The sequence below is a fragment of the Apium graveolens genome, chromosome 7, assembly GCF_009905375.1.
Source record: "Apium graveolens cultivar Ventura chromosome 7, ASM990537v1, whole genome shotgun sequence".
Classification (NCBI taxonomy): Eukaryota; Viridiplantae; Streptophyta; class Magnoliopsida; order Apiales; family Apiaceae; genus Apium; species Apium graveolens.
Window position 1 is genome coordinate 62452501 of NC_133653.1, and position 18334 is coordinate 62470834.

The following is an 18334-nucleotide window of genomic DNA, read 5'->3' on the forward strand; positions in this document are numbered from 1 at the left end:
ATCAAGCTGGGCCCCGACCCGCTTGATGCCAAGAACATGAAACGAGCCGGGCCACGGCCCGCTTAAACAAATACGAACACATAGTAGATAAAAGATGTGGATAGAGATATAGGCCCGCGATGCGAGCTCATACCCTGGCCCTCAAAACCATAAATACGACCCAGGGGGCCCAGCCCTCCATCAAACATACTCGAAGTCGCATGATGCGAGGAGAAGACACATGCGAGCTCCTAGTGCGAGCACACCTACAACACCTGCGAGTCGATACGGGCTTGTTCCACTTGGCATTCTCTTTCAATGGTTGTTTGATTGAACAAATGACACGAGCTGAATAAATTGGGCTCGCAGTGAAGGGGTAACGCTTGCCATAAGCGGCCAGAGTTATGATTACTTTTTGGTCAGTAGAAGCATGGTAAAAAAAAAACAGCTAGCACCGTAAAGACATACGCGGGAACAAAAAACTTAGACATTTTATACAAACAAAAGTTAAATAAGTTATGCCCCGAGGCAGAATATTTCAAATACAAGCGCGAGGCGAAAGGGGTGCCCGCTTACCCAGTCAAAAGTCTAGTTCTAATCAAAATTACATTAAGGGTTATCAGCCTCTGTTCCCTCACGATTTTCACCAGCGACCTGGGCCTTCTCGGCCGCGAGCCGAGCCTCCTCAGCAATTTGGGCATCCCTCTCCATCTCCAGCTTCAACTTGTCAGCATGCCTCGCTGTGCTCGCACCCAGAGCCGCCCAATCGAAGTCAGGAACCTTCTTCATAAAGACTTTCATGAAATTCCTGGCCCCCAGGTTCCTAGCATCAGCGAGGGCGGCCTCACGGCCCTCGGTCAGGGCAGAGACTGATCCCTCCAGCTCGAGCACCCTCTCCTCGAGGGCATCCTTCTCCTTCTTACATGCCTCAGCAGCCAGGTCATGAGCCTCCTTCTGCTCCCTTAGGGCCTTGTCGTGAGCAGCGTTCAGGTTAACTATCTTCTGATTATAGTTGTTCACCAGCGTAACTTTCTCTTGCCCGTGCTCAGCGACCTTACTCTGAAGAGACTTGACTTTAGCCTCGAGCTTTATGTTGGTCTGGCTGAGGGCTCGCATCTCTCGAGCCTTAGATAACTGACGATAGTATACTTCGGCCGCGGCTCGGGAGAGTGCATCCTGGTTAACCTCGAGAGCAGAAGAAGACCAATCCTTTAAATCCTGCTCGCTGATGTGACCTTGGGCGAGCCGGCCGAATATGGTCGCAACCATATTGGAAGAAGAAGAAGAGGGAAGAGGAGCATCAGAGGGAGAAGCTTTCTTTGGCTCAGGCTCGCCAGTTTTTCCTTCTTTACCTCTATGCCTCTTTAGTCGAGGAGAGGGCCCTGAATCCTTGAGATGCTCGGAGAGAGTAGTCATGCGGGCCGGAGGATTGGCCTGAGATCGAGCCCTTGTGCTCGCAGCTGCGGGATGAACTGGGCCCGAGGCCGCAGCCTGCTCAGCCTCTTCCATGAAGGGGATAGGGGAGATGGCCATTTCTGAAAAAGAAAAATAACAAAGCAATAGATTAGTCACAGCAAGATGCAAAGGAAAGAAGTAATGCGAGCAGGTGAAAAATACGGAGAATTAAAGTGCGATGTGAAACAAGATGCATGCAGGAAAAGTGAGCACACGAGCACACGAGCACACGAGCTCGCGCATGCGAGCAGCCAGGCCCGGACGTGCGGGCCCGATATTCTTACCCTTTCTGGATCTCTTCCTAGATTTCTTCTGAGGAGTCAGCCTCACTCCTTCCTTCAAAAACCCACATGCGACCAGATTGAAGGTCGTTATGAGTTTTCGGATGTCCCGGTCCGCCTTAGGAAGGTTTAGAAGACTGTCCGCGTTTATCTTTTCCTGTCCCACAAGGACAGTGCGAGGCGGGGTGGCTGGAGATAAAAGAAATTCTTGTTAAAAGGAAAGAGCTATGGTAGAAGAGACGAGAGCGGGCAGGAGAAAACTTACATGGATTATAATAAAAATGAGTCTGGACTCGAGGCACCTCGTGGATATAGAAGTAAGGGCTTTTCCACTTCCCTGAGTTGCTCGGCCCGTTGTGGATGAGGTTCTTCTTGTTGAAGCACGGCCAGACAGAGAAGTAGAAATACCCAAAGTCGTTAGGAGAATGCTTCAAATGGAGGAAGTAACCCAGCTGCCTCGCGGTTAGAGAAGGGTACCCGCATTTGTGGTACATGATGTATAATGCGAGGGCGGCCCGGTATCCGTTTGGATTGATCTGAAGGGGTGCGAGCTGGAAGTACTCGCAAACATCTTTGATGAAGGGATGAAGAGGAGAGGAGATTCCCAGCCTTAATAGGAAGGTGGACAAGACCATGCGAGGCACCCTGCCTCCATTCTCCGAGTGATTGAATCTATAGCATCTCATATGAGGTAGGGGCAAGACAATATGGCCCTCGAGCTGAAACTGCTCAATGTGCTCGGCCAGATGTTTTTGAGTCAGCGAGGTAGGCAGGTCGCGGCAAGCGAGCACCTTAACCTCCTCGTTTGCAGTTGAGCTCTCCTCCCCATCAGGAATGATCTGCCTTTTGAAAACAATCTCACCCTCGAGCTCGGGCTGGGCAGGAGGCACATAAGGCTCAGGAGAGGCCGCGGGGGCATAATTATAGTTACAAATCTTGTACTGACTTGTAACATCTGCCACCTCATCGCTCTGAGGAGAGTCATAGGACCAATGCGAGCCGTCCTCTTCACCCTCGAGTCCCAGGATGGGATATTCAGCAGCTACAGGCTCTTTTCCTTTCTTCCTGATGTCATCGTATGCACTCCCCAGGTCGCTGTCAGTTGATTCTGAGTCAAGGTGAATGGGGTCGAGGTGGTTAGCTGCTGCTTGCCTCAGACGGGCTGCCCTCTCTTCAGCCATTTCTCTTAAAATCTCCTCGGCTCGGTCTTTATCCAAGGGAGCAGGCTCGCGGTTTAGCAGCTCTTCTACCCCAAGGGAGGCTGGAATATGAGAGAGGTCCACGGGCCTATTTCTCCAATTATATATATTCTTCTCCCTGGTAAAATTCTCAGGGTTCGGGTCGAGGTGAATATCAAGCGAGCCGGATCCAGCTGCTCGCATCGAGTTCTCAACTCTGGCAATGTTCAAAGCCCCTTGAGGGGTGATAGCTGAGCCGGGAGAGATAGGTTGGCTAAGACGACCAGAAAGAGAGGTCAGCTCGCGTTGGAAGTCCTTGGAGCCTCGCTGCTCAGGAGGGTATTGGTTTAATGGAGATGGAGTAGCTGAAGAGCAAGCCGGGCTAGCAGAGGTGCGAGCCGGGCTCGAGGAAGAGCGAGATGATCCATAGGAGCGGGCTGAAGACGCACTCGACATCTGTAAAAGATGGTGAAAATTAGTGTGTGGCCCTAAAAAGAAAACAAAAAAAAAACAAGTATGGGATCGCACCTAAGTGTCCTCACATCTCACACGGGATCGCACCTAAGTATCTGAACGAGCAAAAGGACTCGCATCGCGCGTTGTGGTTGTGTGTGAACTCGCATCGAACAGGTGGTGTGTGCTCGCATGGTGTGCGTGAATAAAGCATGAATAAAAAACGGGCTCCAATCGAAGAGTACCTGTGGGAGAGGTGTATGAAGATCCTGATGAATCTGGTCCCGGAGAATATCGCCGCCGGTAGACGGTTCTTGTTGAAATGATAATCTTCGCCGTGATAGATCCTTGAGCAAATTGAGTAGCAATTCAGGAAGTGTTCTTGGAAATGTGAGAAATGAATTGAAATCTCACATATTTATAGGAGATAGGAGAGAGAAAGGAGGAGGCGACACGTGTCGTCATCTCATAAGATGACACGAATCCCCACGCCAGCTGTCCAACGGCTGTCAAAATGAATGCAAAGATGAAAGGCATGCGAGGCGAGACACGCGAGGCGGCTTGGTGCGGCCTGGTGGGCTCACACTTGCGAGGCCATAAAAAGATTAGAAAATACCTAGCCTCAAGATGCGACCAGGAATTTTGGGGGGTAGTTGTTATGCCCGCTTTCGGCCATGGGCCCTAAACAGGTCCCTGTGGGTGCACCAAATAGCTGGACTCTTGTGTGTGGGCTAGAACCATGGATTTATATGACTTGGGCTCGTAACATGCGAGCTGGGCTCATGACATGCGAGCTGGGCTCAAATGAGGACATGCGAGCTGGGCTCACACATGTAAGGTGAGCTCACATTTGTCATTTGGGCTCTCATATGCGAGCTGAGCTCGGTTGTGCCCACGCGAGGTGGGCTCAGGTGCCTTCATGCGAGGTGGGCTTAGCTGCCCACACGCGGGCTGAGCTCATGAGCCCACATCTTATAGAAACAGAGGTAACATTATATTTATTATTTGAAGGCGGTGCGGGCCGAGGTGACCAGGTCGGGCCGCATCGAAAGACTTTGTGTGCAACATGGAAAGTGACTCATAGATGACTGAGTTGCTCGTAGATTTCGGGGTCGACACGGGTTGTTCCTACAATCACGGGAAGGATTGCGGAGATGCCGCGAGATTGTAGGAAGCGTGTGGAGCCGATCGAGATTTACGTGACTAATTGGCTGAAGGCCTGACTTTATCGTGGGCTTGGGCTGCACGGGCTGAAGAGTCCTAACCCTAGCCTACGTGACTTGTTCCCCAAGAACTACGTGAGGCTTGATCCCTATAAATAGGGTACGTAGGCACTTGTATGGGACATGAGTCGACACTTGATAGAGAATAACAAACCCTATTCTTTCTTAAGGAGTCCACATACAAGCTCAGCCACCACCAAATAACCTTCCTCCGCCCTCAAACACTGTCCTTGATCTTTGTTCCGCCCATTAACCTCCACAACATTGTTATACGAAATTCTCCCTATAACAAGGATGATGATCTTGGATCTATCACATAACTATCTCACAGGATCTATTCCAGGAAAAGTTATTTCTAGCATGAAAACAATGTCAATATATCTCAACCTTTCTTACAATACATTTTTTGGAACAATTCCACCTGAGATCGGAATGCTACAAGAGGTACAAGCCATCGACATATCAAACACAAATCTCTCAGGAAGTATTAATATGCTCAAAGGCTGCAGAAATTTGTTCACACTAGATCTGTCAAAGAATAAACTATCTGGTCAAATTCCAACAGACACTTTTACTCAGCTCACTGTGCTTACAGACCTGAATCTTTCAAGCAACCAGTTAGATGGACCACTGCCCAAAAGCTTGGCAAGTTTAAGGAATCTTAGCTCACTTGATCTTTCTCAGAATAAGTTCACAGGTACCATACCTGACAATTTTTCCAGCATATCTACCTTGAAAAATCTCAACCTTTCTTTCAATCAACTTGAAGGACGTGTTCCAGAGACTGGTCCTTTCAAAAACATAAGTTTAACCAGTTTGCAAGGAAATCCATCCCTTTGTGGGGGCAAATTTTACAACACATGCACTAACCAGAAGAAATCAAAAGGCGGTCTTTCCAGAAAGACTGTGATAATTCTTGCTTCAGTAGGATCTTTTGGTGTAATCATGCTCTTACTATTAGCAATTCTACTGTTTCGTAGATGCACGAGAAAAGACCAAACAAAAGAGCTGGAAGTTGCGGCACCAAATTACACTTCAAAATCAATCTTAAAGAGGTTTTATCCAAAAGAACTGGAAGATGCTACAAATCAGTTTAATGAGGGTAACATTTTGGGATCAAGTAGTATGAGCACTGTATACAAGGGTACACTGCCAAATGGACAGCTTATAGCTGTAAAGAATTTGAAGGTGCATCAGTTTGCTGCGACAACTGAAAAGAGCTTCAACAGAGAACTCAAGACACTTGGGAAACTAAAACACAGAAATCTGGTGAAGCTAATTGGTTATGCATGGGAGAGTTCAAGGCTGAAGGCAATAGTGTTAGAATTCATGGAAAATGGAAGCTTGGAGACAATTATACATGATTCAGGGGTGGATCAAGCACGATGGACCCTGTCTGAGAGGATTGATGTTTTAGTCTCAATAGCAAGGGGTCTGGCTTACTTGCATTCAGGTTATTATTTTCCCATAGTCCACTGTGATCTGAAGCCTTCTAACGTTCTTTTTGATGGAGAGTGGGATGTCCATGTGAGTGACTTTGGGACAGCCAGAATTTTGGATATTGATTTAAACAGTAGCAGCTCTTCCTCAGTATCAGGCTTTGAAGGAACCATAGGTTACTTGGCACCAGGTACCTCTCATCTCTGTCCTGATTATGTTGTTCATCTTCAAAATTTTAAGTTTCCACATAATACATATCTAGGTACTACACGTCCATATTCTAGAGGAGGCAGTTCCAATTGAAATATCTTATATATATATATATATATATTGACCTGAGGAACTGAACGTATTAGAATCAAAATTAATTTTTAAAGTACGCTGGCAAAAGATATACATTAAATCATCAAAGATACGTTACTACATCAGAGATTCAAGAAAAAAGAGTAAAAAAGTTAGAAACACTTTAAAGTACCAGATCACATCCACGCACAAGTAGTCACCTTCCATCACAGACAGATATAAGAAATATCGTTACTTTTTCTTCCTCTATCAGCTTGTCACCATTACCTATTATCTACTGTGAGTCTGTTCTAATTGAAACGCTTTACATTTGTTTGTATGAGAATATGCATTTATGAGGAAAGTCACAACAAAAGTAGATGTGTTTAGCTTTGGCGTGATAGTGATGGAGTTCCTCACAAGAAAACGTCCAACTGGACTTTGTCAAGAGAATGGACAGCCAATCACCTTGCCTCGACTAGTTCAAAATGCTTTTGCAGATGGAATTGAAAGATTACTTGAAGCAGTTGACCCTCAGTTAGTTCCAGATATCTCCGAGCAAGAGCAACTAGAAAAAATCTTAAAATTAGCCTTAGTATGCACCTGCCAAGAGCCAGAGGGTCGTCCTGACATGGATGAGGTGCTGTCTTCACTTACAAAGATAAGAAAATTGGCATCACAGAAGATGGTAGATCAAAGAAAGGACAAACCAGCAATGCTGCCTCTATAACTATACAGACAGCATCTTGAATCCTAATTAGCTCTAAAACTGATCTTTTTCATGGTCTGCATCTTTCAAGTGTCTAGCAGTTATTTCTTTGAATTTGAATAAAATTGTTCTTAATGCATCGTATTCAGCAAAGTCTATCTCTTTCACAAGAAGAACATAAATTTAGAGAACAAACTTGACAAATAAATAATATAAATTACGTGAAACTAGTTCCCAACATTTGTATAGAATTTCATAGTACCTAAGTATCGTTTCTGCTTTACATTTAAACAGATTTGCCTGAAAAGAAGGTCAATAACGCGACATTTGATAGCGAATTGACCACCAAATACTTTTGCATGGTGAATGGAGAATCTATAAACATATGTCGCCAGAAGCTGAGCTAGCCTTGCAAATTCCCCAAAGGAAACAAGAAGTAATAATTGTAACGAGTTGTTAAAGTATGAGCAAATATTAATACCAAAAAATTCACACATGTTCATTACATCGTACAAATTCAGATTACAATAATATGCACTGCTAATATATAAAGTTAACTGATACAAATTACAAAGATTTTAAAATATATACTGTATCTCACTTTCCAGGTACGAAGTTGGTGGCAAAAGCCCAGGCATTGTTGTTTACTGGATCAGCCAGGTGGTCAGCTAGGTTCTCCAACGGACCCTTTCCGGTAACAATTGCCTGTACAAAGAAACCAAACATTGAGAACATGGCCAGTCTCCCTGTAACGACCCGTACTTCCGGACTATTAATTCTAAATCAAAACTAAAATAAAATACAATTTACTAATACGAAAATCTATTACAAAGGTGTCTATTACAAAAGCGCAGTTAACAGAAACCCAAAATTTAATATACTCCAATCCTAAGTCCTCGAACTCCAATAATTTCCAACTCGAATCTTATACGAAACCTGAAATATAAAAGGAGTGAGCTACAAAGCCCAGCAAGTACAAATTAACTAACTATTTAACCGGAAAACAATGGGTGTTTTAATAAAACGATTTCCCTCAAAACAATAATAATTTTGTAAAATATTTTCTAAAATAAATCCAACCCAAAGTTTTATATTTTAAAATTCAGAATTTAAAACAGAACAGAGCATATTTTATAACAGATCAGAACAGAATAAAACAGAATGAAACGATAATTCTTATAAACACCACAGTCTTGATCTACGGCCACACTTTGCCAGTAGCCGGCATCTAATTCTTATTCTTATTCTCATATACCACACTTTGCCAGTGGTCGGCATCTAAAGTTCAATAATTACGCGCCCTTAACAGGTATCTAAAGTTGCACACTTGTGCGCCTAATAAGGGTATCTAAGGCTAGTTCCGGAACTATAGCGTAAATTACGAACGGGTTCGAAAACGTAGAGACTGGGTTTCAAAAGATTCTCGTATCTTATTTCTTATACAGTTCGAAACAGAATTCTTATATCTTATACGAAATTCGAAAATCAGAGTATCAAAACTTTTCCGAATATAAAAGCAAGTCAAAAAGTACTTACCTCAAAGCCTGACCAGATCTGAATTTACTCTTTTTGACCCTCTAAATGATATTTTCTTGGAAAACACGAAACACGAAAGCTGAAGATAACGAAAAGACCTTTCTGAAAAGTCCAGGATCACTAAATTCTGACTTACGATGAATTTTCTGTGAATTTTACAACAAGACTACTGATTTTTGCTGAGAAGAGCCCTACGAATTTTATTAATTAAGGCGGGGAAGACGAATAGGGTGTATTTATAACGAGACAAAACCCTATATCTTAACCTACAAGTTATCCATATTAGAATCTGATCCAAATTTTAGGCCCAATATTCTAACCCAATTTTAAATCCTAGTCCTTATCTAATTTTAATCCTTTTTATTCTATTATTCTTTTATTAATCGAATTCTAAAAAAATTACGGGATATTACACTCCCATTCTTGAGTTCCTTCACCTTAAGCTCAGCAAATGCCTCTGGATCCTCAGCAAGACCTAATGGGTCGAAACTTCCACCAAGGTAAAGCGTGTTGAGTAACCAGCTCATCTAAAACCTTAAGGTGTTAGAGGAAGGCCCCAATAGGATCATATATTTAACACTCCCCCTCACTCGAAAGCCCATTTATGGGTCAAAGAGTGGAACACCGGCACCCATCTTTGGAGTATTAATTGCCTTTAGTGTCCACATTAAATTGTGAGAATATTGGGGGTGGCTGGGAATCGAACCTTAGTTCTCCCGCCAGCCTAAGCTCTGATACCATGCTGAGTAACCAGCTCATCTAAAACCTTAAGGTATTAGAGGAAGGCCCCAATAAAATCATATATTTAACAAAGTTGGTCTACGATTTCACCTAAGGGTCCACCCGCAACACGGTATCCCTCAACAGCACCCATCAGAATAACTTGGGTAGCCCAGATGACCAAGATACTTTGTGCATGGACCAAGCTTGGGTTGCCCAAGTAGTCAAGTCCACCCTCACTGAAGATCTGCGAACCAGCTTTGAACCACACAGCTTCGCCAAACTTCACACCATTACGAGCCAAGAGCTCTGGAAAGACACAGCCAAGAGCTCCAAGCATGGCCCATCTACTGTGGATCACTTCAAGCTCACGGTTCTTGGAAAACGTCTCAGGATCAGCAGAAAGTCCAGCAGTGTCCCAGCCGTAATCTCCTGGAAATTCACCAGTAAGGTAAGATGGAGCTTCACCGGAGAACGGGCCCAAGTACTTGACTCTGTCAGGGCCATACCAGGGACTGTTGGAGGCTGGTGCTTTCACCGCCTTCCTCATGGAAACTCTGCCATTTCCAAAGAGCTCAGAAGATGATGGAGCTACTTGCACAGTCTTTCCTGCAAAAGCTGGGGAAGAGAGAGCCATTGATGCAGCAGCCATTTAGTATTTTCTTTAAGAAAAACTACTGCAAGTGACAGAAAGGAGCTCAGAGCTGTGGGAATATATATATAAAAGGAGGAAATTGGTTTGAGTTTCATAGTTCGCATCCTGCATATTTATATGAGTTCAGTTTATAGGGTCATTATCTTTGGGTATCTTAATCTTTCTCTTCATTGGTTGACGGTGATTTAAAATCCAACAGACATTTTCTATACCACAAACCAGCCTTGGAATTATTAGGTGCAATATATGCCAAAAATATAACAGAATTATTAGCTAAGATGAGATTTTCACTAAAGCATAGCCACATGATATCTATTTGTCGATAAAGATTGTACTTAAAATCCTATCAGATTCATTCGCATTTACTAATTTATTAGATAATCTAGTATGCCCGATATTGTATCTGGCATTTTAATATGAACTTACAAATATTGACTAGATATCTCAGGTACAGGTACTTGCTGTGTTCTGTTCTCTTTGTGAAACAGGAAAAATAGTAGAATTTGATGTTATGCTTATGATCTTTAACTAACTGTATGGATCACTAATGCGTAGCTCACAGAGTACGGATTGTTTGAATTTCCCTATAGTTATAGTTTGTAGTTGGAGGTAATCATTTAGCATCTTGGTGCATTGTTTTAATTTCTATTCATTCAACGTAAGGTTCTCACAATTATTAAACTACCTTGTGCTTGTTCTTAACCTATGGCTGATAGAGTTTACAGATGCTCAAGGCTCTTCAAGTATATAACTACCGTTTTAAGCTTATGATTTATCTTTTCAAACATAACAGAATGATTAGCATTCCTTCACATTACAATTGTTTGTTAGCTAGTTTTACTGTTTTTTTTTTAATTTGTTAGCATTTACCTTGTGAAATCTAAATGCACAGACCCCCCACATTTTACCAACAGTATAAAGCCCATCATCACATTCTACAGACTCAACCTAAAAGTCTAAGACCCTGCATCACATAGATGCAGAATCTGCTACATTGAGTTATTGTCTGCTGGTTTCACCTTGATTAATGTTTTATATATCTGTTGGTGGCTTGATTGTTAGGATCTTCGTGGCATGCGGGTTGGGACATTAAAGAGTGGAAGAGGAGTTCTTGAGGGGATCACTGGTTTCGGGAATATGTACCAATGACTATTGAACGTATTTTGGGGTTTGCATTTGGTGATATAGCTATTATTAGTAGTAAGGCATATGAAAGCTATGAAATATGTCTGCTAGCATTGACTCTAAACTGTTGTGTCTTCCACCATCCCTCTGAACCTGTTTACGAAAAGAATACGTGGTTATGTGTATGATGGAAGAAAGACAGATCAGTTCCAAGGATTGTATTTGAGGAGAAAGTCACTACAAAACAATAATCTTAGCCAGAATTTGAATGCTTCTTGTCTTTAAGCAGAGTTGGTGCAACTTTTGCAACCAGTGGCACACTTGGACATTCCTTAACACTACTAATGCTAATTCTGACAATTATTATCTCCAATCTTAGGGACATTACTTCTTTTATGCAATCACTGGTATAATTACTACCCAAGCTACAGAATGTAAGCAACTATATATTTGGTATCTACTTATTGGAAACATAACTGCAGCCTTATTAAGCAGGTAATCTGAATTTTATTACTAATTCAAGGTGGAAATAGATTCAAATTTCCAGGCCTGCATTTTACAGCTGAAACTAACAGCCTGAAAACGGGAGACACTGCAAATTTTGTTTTCTGCGGCAACTACAAGCTAAAGCCTAGGTAGCCACTTGTACGAAAAAGTAAAAGAACACAATCTAAAAAAGTCCAAAATAAATAAGGCACACTAGTTTAAAACTCATTCCGCCTTGACATCATTCAAATCTACATTTACATGACATGACATCCACTCATCCACTGCTCAAACAGAAAGTTCACACGAGGAATTCAAAGAAAACTACAAATTTGTTGTCTCACTTTCCAGGTACAAAGTTAGTGGCAAAAGCCCAGGCATTGTTGTTTACTGGATCTGCTAGATGGTCAGCTAGGTTCTCCAATGGGCCCTTTCCTGTCACAATTGCCTGTACAAAGAAACCAAACATGGAGAACATGGCTAGTCTTCCATTCTTGAGTTCCTTTACCTTAAGCTCAGCAAATGCCTCTGGATCCTCAGCAAGACCTAATGGGTCGAAGCTACCACCAGGGTAAAGTGGGTCTACGACCTCACCGAGTGTTCCACCTGCAACACGGTATCCCTCAACGGAACCCATCAGAATAACTTGGGTAGCCCAGATAGCCAAGATGCTTTGGGCGTGGACCAAGCTTGGGTTGCCCAAGTAGTCGAGTCCACCCTCACTGAAGATCTACGAACCAGCTTTGAACCACACAGCTTCGCCAAACATGACACCATTACGAGCCAAAAGCTCAGGGAAAACGCAGCCAAGAGCTCCAAGCCTGGCCCATCTACTGTGGATCACTTCAAGCTCGCGATTCTTGGAAAAGGTCTCAGGATCAGCAGAAAGTCCAGCAGTGTCACAACCATAATCGCCTGGAAATTCACCAGTGAGGTAGGATGAAGCTTCACCAGAGAACGGGCCCAAATACTTGGCGCCATACCAGGGGCTGTTAGAGACTGGTGCTTTCACTGTTTTCCTCATGGAAACTCTTCCATTTCCAAAGAGATCAGATGAAGATGGAGCTACTTGGAAAGCCTTTCCGGCGAATGCTGGGGAAGAGAGAGCCATTGATGCAGCAGCCATTTAGTATATTCAACACAAAAATTGTGGCAAGCAACAAAAGGTAGTGAAATAGCCCAGTAAACTTGCTGTTTTGAGTATTAAGTTGCAACTTAATATATATATGTAGGACTCTGTTAATAACGGTCCTCAGCTTCAGGTATCTTGATCTTGCTCTTCATTGGTTGATGAAATTGAAGAATCGAAATTGAAGAATCCTACAGGCATTCTATACCACTTGCCAGCCTTGATTTATTAGGTGGACAATGTGCCAAACTATTTATAAACAAATTATCAGGTAGGATAAGATTTTCTAAACTAGAAGTCAGGGGATAATGTTAATATGTAAATCTGTTATCAAAAGGTTTATAAACCTGGTGATAATTGCTTTGACATATACCTGATATATCAGCAGGTCGGATCCAGAATTATAGTTTCATGGAGGCTAAAATACAACATTCAAAAACAAATTTCAACTTTTTCAATTGATCTTTTTTATTTAAAGTTAAAATACCAAATTTGTAACTAATTACTTATTTAATACATTAACTTCTCAATTTGGAACTAATTCGGTATCCACCCAATTTTCCGTTTAAATAAATTAAACTCAACTTATCTATTTGACTGAAATTTTGAATTGAATGCAGTTATATTAATACATGTGTAAAAATCAAATTTATATGTAAACATTTATGTTATAAATATTTGTCCAAAGGCTAAAATACCAATAATTATTTTTATTTATTAGTTTTAGCATGAAGAAAACCAATTGATATAAACTAGTTCATTTCAATTTATTTGTTCCGTTTAGATATATTTAAAATGTACTTATCTAATTAACTACAACTTCAACTTGAATATAGTTAGTTATGTTATATGTATAAATTTATAAAAAGTACTTTCCATTTATAAATAATTAGATTTTATTAATGAAATATAGAACACATGAAGAAAATTTACATGATAAGAATTGATGATGAAGCAAACTACTGTTGAGTAAAATATTATGCTAAAAAGTTTTATTTCATAATTTAATTTGCTTTGTAATCTGGTAAATGATGTAATTCATCATTGTATTTGATATTAACTTTCAAGTACCCTACAGAGTCAAAAAGTATACAGTCAAATAATTGAGTAATTTCAATCTCATTTGGCGTTCCGTCATTAGATTTATTAATTACGGAAATTTGACATGGCTAGTGACATGGAGGAAGGATTTCCTAGTGTCGAACCCGCCAATTTCAACCCGTTGACAAACCCACCCTTATATCTACCCCATTGTAAACTAGGGCTTTCATTCCCCCTCCTTCCTTTCTTGTAAAAAAATGAGGTCTTCAAGCTCTTCTTTTAGCAACTTTAATCACCCAAGTGTGCGTAATGAAATTGTGAAGTGCGATTAGGGGGTTGAAGCTGAATTTTGGCCTGTTTGGAGTAATTTGAGTCAAATGTGGTAATAGTGACAATAAGGATATTTTTCAAAGCCACAAAATGGGTGTTTAGGTTGATGTTTTAAGTTTTCATCACCATTTTAATTGCTTGTGAGATTGCAAGGATCTGAATATGTATGAGAATTGTTTATGGTATAATAGAATAATGATGGTTTGATTACGTTTAATCAGGGCTTTAGTTTGATGGGTAGTATCGGGGCAGGTGGGTTGAATTGGGTTAATGATTTAATAAGTGTAGCTGACATGGCAGTAACGTGGCAGAAAATGTGTCAAAAACTAACGGCCTTCAGTTAAAGGTCAAGGGGATTTAACGGCTGTGTAAGGTTTCATTAATTCGATATTATGGTTGTAAGACTTTATTACTACATTTATATGTGGTCCTCACTGATTAGACATGGTCCTTACTGATTGAATAATACTTCTATAAAACAATGAAGAACGCAAGAATAACCATTAAATAGAAACTGAACATTTGCGGAACATCTAAAAACAAATAACATTAGCTAAAGACATATGACCAAAAACAACTTTTCTCCTTCAAAAATAAATCACTACTCATAAAACAAACAAAATAACAATGAAATTAATTCGGCATGCACCACAAATTTCAAAACAAGCAAGAAAAACAAAACTAACCTAATTCCGTGGCGGATCTTTCTGCAAAAACTCATCTACAGTAGAAGGAAACTCAAACCCTTCAACCCCATCAGAAACCAAAGCAGCTTTAGCCAAAAGCAAATGTGCCAACACAAATGGCTCATTTTTCGCCCCGCGATCCATAAAACACTTAATCCATCCCTCCAATCTCTCTACCTCTTTCTTACATTTTGGCCAATTCACTTGAACAACATTCCCAAAAAACCCATTATCACAAACACTATTTAAATCCAACCCAACACTTTCTTGATCATCATTTTCAAAACCCAAAAGCCTTATCAAATTTTCAATATCATCAAGCCCACCACTCTCAAAAAGATTAAATCTTTCTGGGTTTTCTTTAAAAAATGATTCTTGAAATGGGTCTTTTTGGGTTTCTGGGAAATCAAAAGATTTGGTCAAGAATTCTTGCGGGGGTTCACTTTCTTGAAAAGTTGAAGAATTTGAGTCGGGTTGATTAAGATGAATATAAATAGGGGAGCTTAGTGATTGAGGACAGGTTTGTGAAGTGAGATTAATTGATGGTGATGGTGAAGTATTGTTTTCAAGTTTTAATCTTTTTTCAACTTGTTTGATTGAGGAGAAAAAATGGGCATGAGGGTTTTGCGGTGACGATGTCATTTTCTTGAATTCTAATGGCCCCCAATACATGATCTTGGGTTTTTTAATTTAAGTTAATTGTATTTTGTAATACCTATCTTTCTCTTTTATTCAATAACAAAATTATATATTTACTTTCAAAAATACAGTTTGCTATCTATAACTTTCGACATCAAATACAATATGCATCATTTTAATCATTTTATTAAAAATATTTATATTTTAAAGGGTAAAATTGAAATTTAGCAAAATATTTAAATAATAATTTTATTTTATTTAAAATTAAACTAAAAGTTAGAATTTCAAATTATAAAAATAATATTAATATCAATTATTTTAAATTTTACTTCGTATAATATTAAATTTTTAAAATATAAATATATTTAGAAACTTTATAATTATATATAAAAACATATATTTTACTTGATAAATATATTTTAAATATTTAGCATTATGATTAATTTAGAGCATTACTAATGGAAAATAGTTACTCCCTGATTTTTTACTTATTTTTTCCTCATACTTGGCACACATTAAGACTACTATAAAATATAATTCTATAATTTATTTTTAGAATTATATTTTTCTATATAAAAATTTAAACATTATATTTTTATGTAAAAGAAAAAATATTTAAAATTATTTAGGGAACCATATTTTACGGAAGTTTTAAAATGCGTGTCGATCTTCCGTCACCAATGTAAAGAATTTAGTGGGACGAAGGGGGTATAAATTTTTTTCATGTAAAATATGCATTATAATAAATATTTTTATTGATTTGATATTAATATTAACATCTCAATTTCAGTTTTATAACCGGAAGGGATTCATGTTGAAGTTAATATTGAAAGTCAAAGGTTACGAACTGTGTTTTATAAAGTAGGTATACTATTTTCATTTTAAATGAAACGTGGGGTTCCAAAGTGCAATTAACTCTTTTAATTTTCAGCAGTCACCAGTTACCTTTATCCTACTGGTAGGTTCAACCCTAATTAATGATCAACGATAATTTATATATTCGAGCAAATTGTATTTTTACAAAAAAAACTCAAAATAATAAAATCACGGAAAAAAACTTCCGAGTTAAAGCATCTCTAAGGCAGGAGAACCAAACCAAACATACACTCTATATCCTGCTTTCGCAGGATTTGGGGAGGATAAGACGAACGTAGCCTTCCCCTCATTCATAAAGACGGTTTCCAAGGCAGGAGATCCCTTATGTAAAATGTCTAGGTGGCACTTTAAAAGAATAAAAAATATAGACACTTGCTTGGAAATGAGTCTCTCCGAACCGATTGCCAACAATTATAGCCAACACCAAATTGCCAAAGTCAGTTATGCAATATAACATTTATAATTTACAAATTTAAGTCAGACTAGCATGCCCTGTCCAGAGACTCCAAGCCAATTGCCAAAGAATGTACATACAAGGTGAGCATTTTCACTGTGCAGGAAAAAGTTGTCAGGCTAGGCATTGTTTCCTAATAGCCCCTTTTCCTGGCACAATTATTTGTTTGATGAAACAAAACATAGCGAACATTTTCATTGTTTTAGCGACTTCGCTTTAAGTTCAAATGTCTCTTGAAAATAGATTTTTTGATACTACGTCCTCGTATAACTGTAACCAAGGTAAATCAAAGAATCACGCTATTGTCGAGGTAAACCATTTGTGTCACTTAATATTTTCTCCACAAAGATATGAAACAGAATGGAAGTCAAGGAAAAGCAAGCAACGCTAAAACTTGCACGAACTCTCAAACGAAAAATTCTGAAATACCTTGAATACACGAGGAAAATCTCGAATCCACTAGTAAGAATTCTTAAATCTACAAAAAAAATAAGAGAAAAACTCTTATGCCTCGTTTGGTACCCTGGATTTTATTTAAAATTCTGGATTTGATCAAATAATATGTTTGGGAATTTAGATTTGAATTTTATTTGAATTCCATTTGAAATCCAAAACATTCAAATTATTAGTATAAACATGAGAATTTAAAATAACAACTCAAATTATGTCATTTGTAATCCACCATTTGAAATGAAATGTAAGTTTTCAAACACCCTCTTAGGGTTTAATTCAATCAAAGATTCTCATCAGTTATATAATAACATTGTTTATATACGGATAATATACCCTAAAATAAATAAAATAAAATCCTAATTAAAAATAAATATTTATTATAAGTTACCGTGATCATGCAGTATTGAGCATGCTCATGCACTACAATCTCAACCCACTGGAACATTTTCCTATTTTAGCATTATCATGCAGCTCGAGGATCGTGCTATTTCTCCCTCGCTCTCTTGAACAATTTCATGTTTGGTATGATCATGCAGCCCTTTAGCATGATCATGTTGTTGTTCTCACTTGCTTCATTGCAAGTTCATGCTAGTCAGGTTTCTCTTTAAAATCAAGGGCCTCTTGTCCTACATCAGTCTCCTCCACTTCTAAATAACTCGAACCCAAGTTCTCATATAAAATTATAACATCATAACTCTCTTGCTTATCGCTCCATGGTGGTATCTTTATATGCAATTTTTCTATTGGTATCTTATACTTAACATTCCCCTCTAAATTAACCCTAAAGGCATGATAGTATCACAAGAATCAACCCAAACCAACTATGATTAACCATCACAAACACAAATTTAGAATCGAAATTAAAAAACTCATGTGTTAGAGACATCGCACATTCATATGTTCGATTTAAGACATTCTTATCTTTCAACGGATATAAATCATACTTCCTATCTTTATTTATGAAACCAAATATTTCCTCCCTACCTTTGTGACATAAGTTTAGATCGAACTGATACGGTCTACTCAACAATAACTGATATGCACCCACATCAAAATTATCAGAAACAGTAGCATCCTTATACTTCAAACTAACAATGACAACCACATAATTTGTAGTTGTGTTAATGTTAACCAATAGATTATCCCAACTAACATTAAACGATGCTACATAACTTTGTGAAGTAAATTTAATTTTATAGGATCC

At 39.3% G+C, this 18334-nt stretch overlaps 2 protein-coding genes and 1 pseudogene across 4 annotated transcripts; 1 reads left to right on the forward strand and 2 right to left on the reverse strand.

Moving 5' to 3' along the window:
- The first annotated feature begins 4938 nt into the window (after positions 1-4938).
- Positions 4939-7021, forward strand: LOC141673698 (LRR receptor-like serine/threonine-protein kinase FLS2). The gene is made up of 2 exons (XM_074480443.1): positions 4939-6199; positions 6636-7021. Exons 1-2 carry the CDS (start codon positions 4939-4941, stop codon positions 7019-7021), a joined length of 1647 nt encoding a protein of 548 aa, XP_074336544.1.
- A 432-nt stretch (positions 7022-7453) lies between these two features.
- Positions 7454-10014, reverse strand: LOC141670556 (chlorophyll a-b binding protein, chloroplastic-like). Of its 3 annotated transcripts, none has more exons than XR_012554608.1 (2): positions 8974-10012; positions 7454-7705 (listed from the first exon to the last, which is right to left on the reverse strand). XR_012554608.1 is itself a non-coding variant. In XM_074476460.1 (2 exons), the coding sequence occupies exons 1-2, from the start codon at positions 9906-9908 to the stop codon at positions 7665-7667; spliced, it is 582 nt and encodes a 193-aa protein (XP_074332561.1). In that variant the 5' UTR covers positions 9909-10013; the 3' UTR covers positions 7454-7664. The 3 variants fall into 3 exon arrangements, 2 of the variants coding, with proteins under 2 accessions (XP_074332561.1, XP_074332562.1); XM_074476460.1 differs by having other exon boundaries at positions 9368-10013; XM_074476461.1 differs by lacking the exon at positions 7454-7705 and adding an exon at positions 7735-7936 and having other exon boundaries at positions 9368-10014.
- Positions 10015-11726: 1712 nt separating this feature from the next.
- On the reverse strand, positions 11727-15361 carry LOC141670555 (chlorophyll a-b binding protein, chloroplastic-like; annotated as a pseudogene).
- Between the last annotated feature and the right edge of the window lie 2973 nt (positions 15362-18334).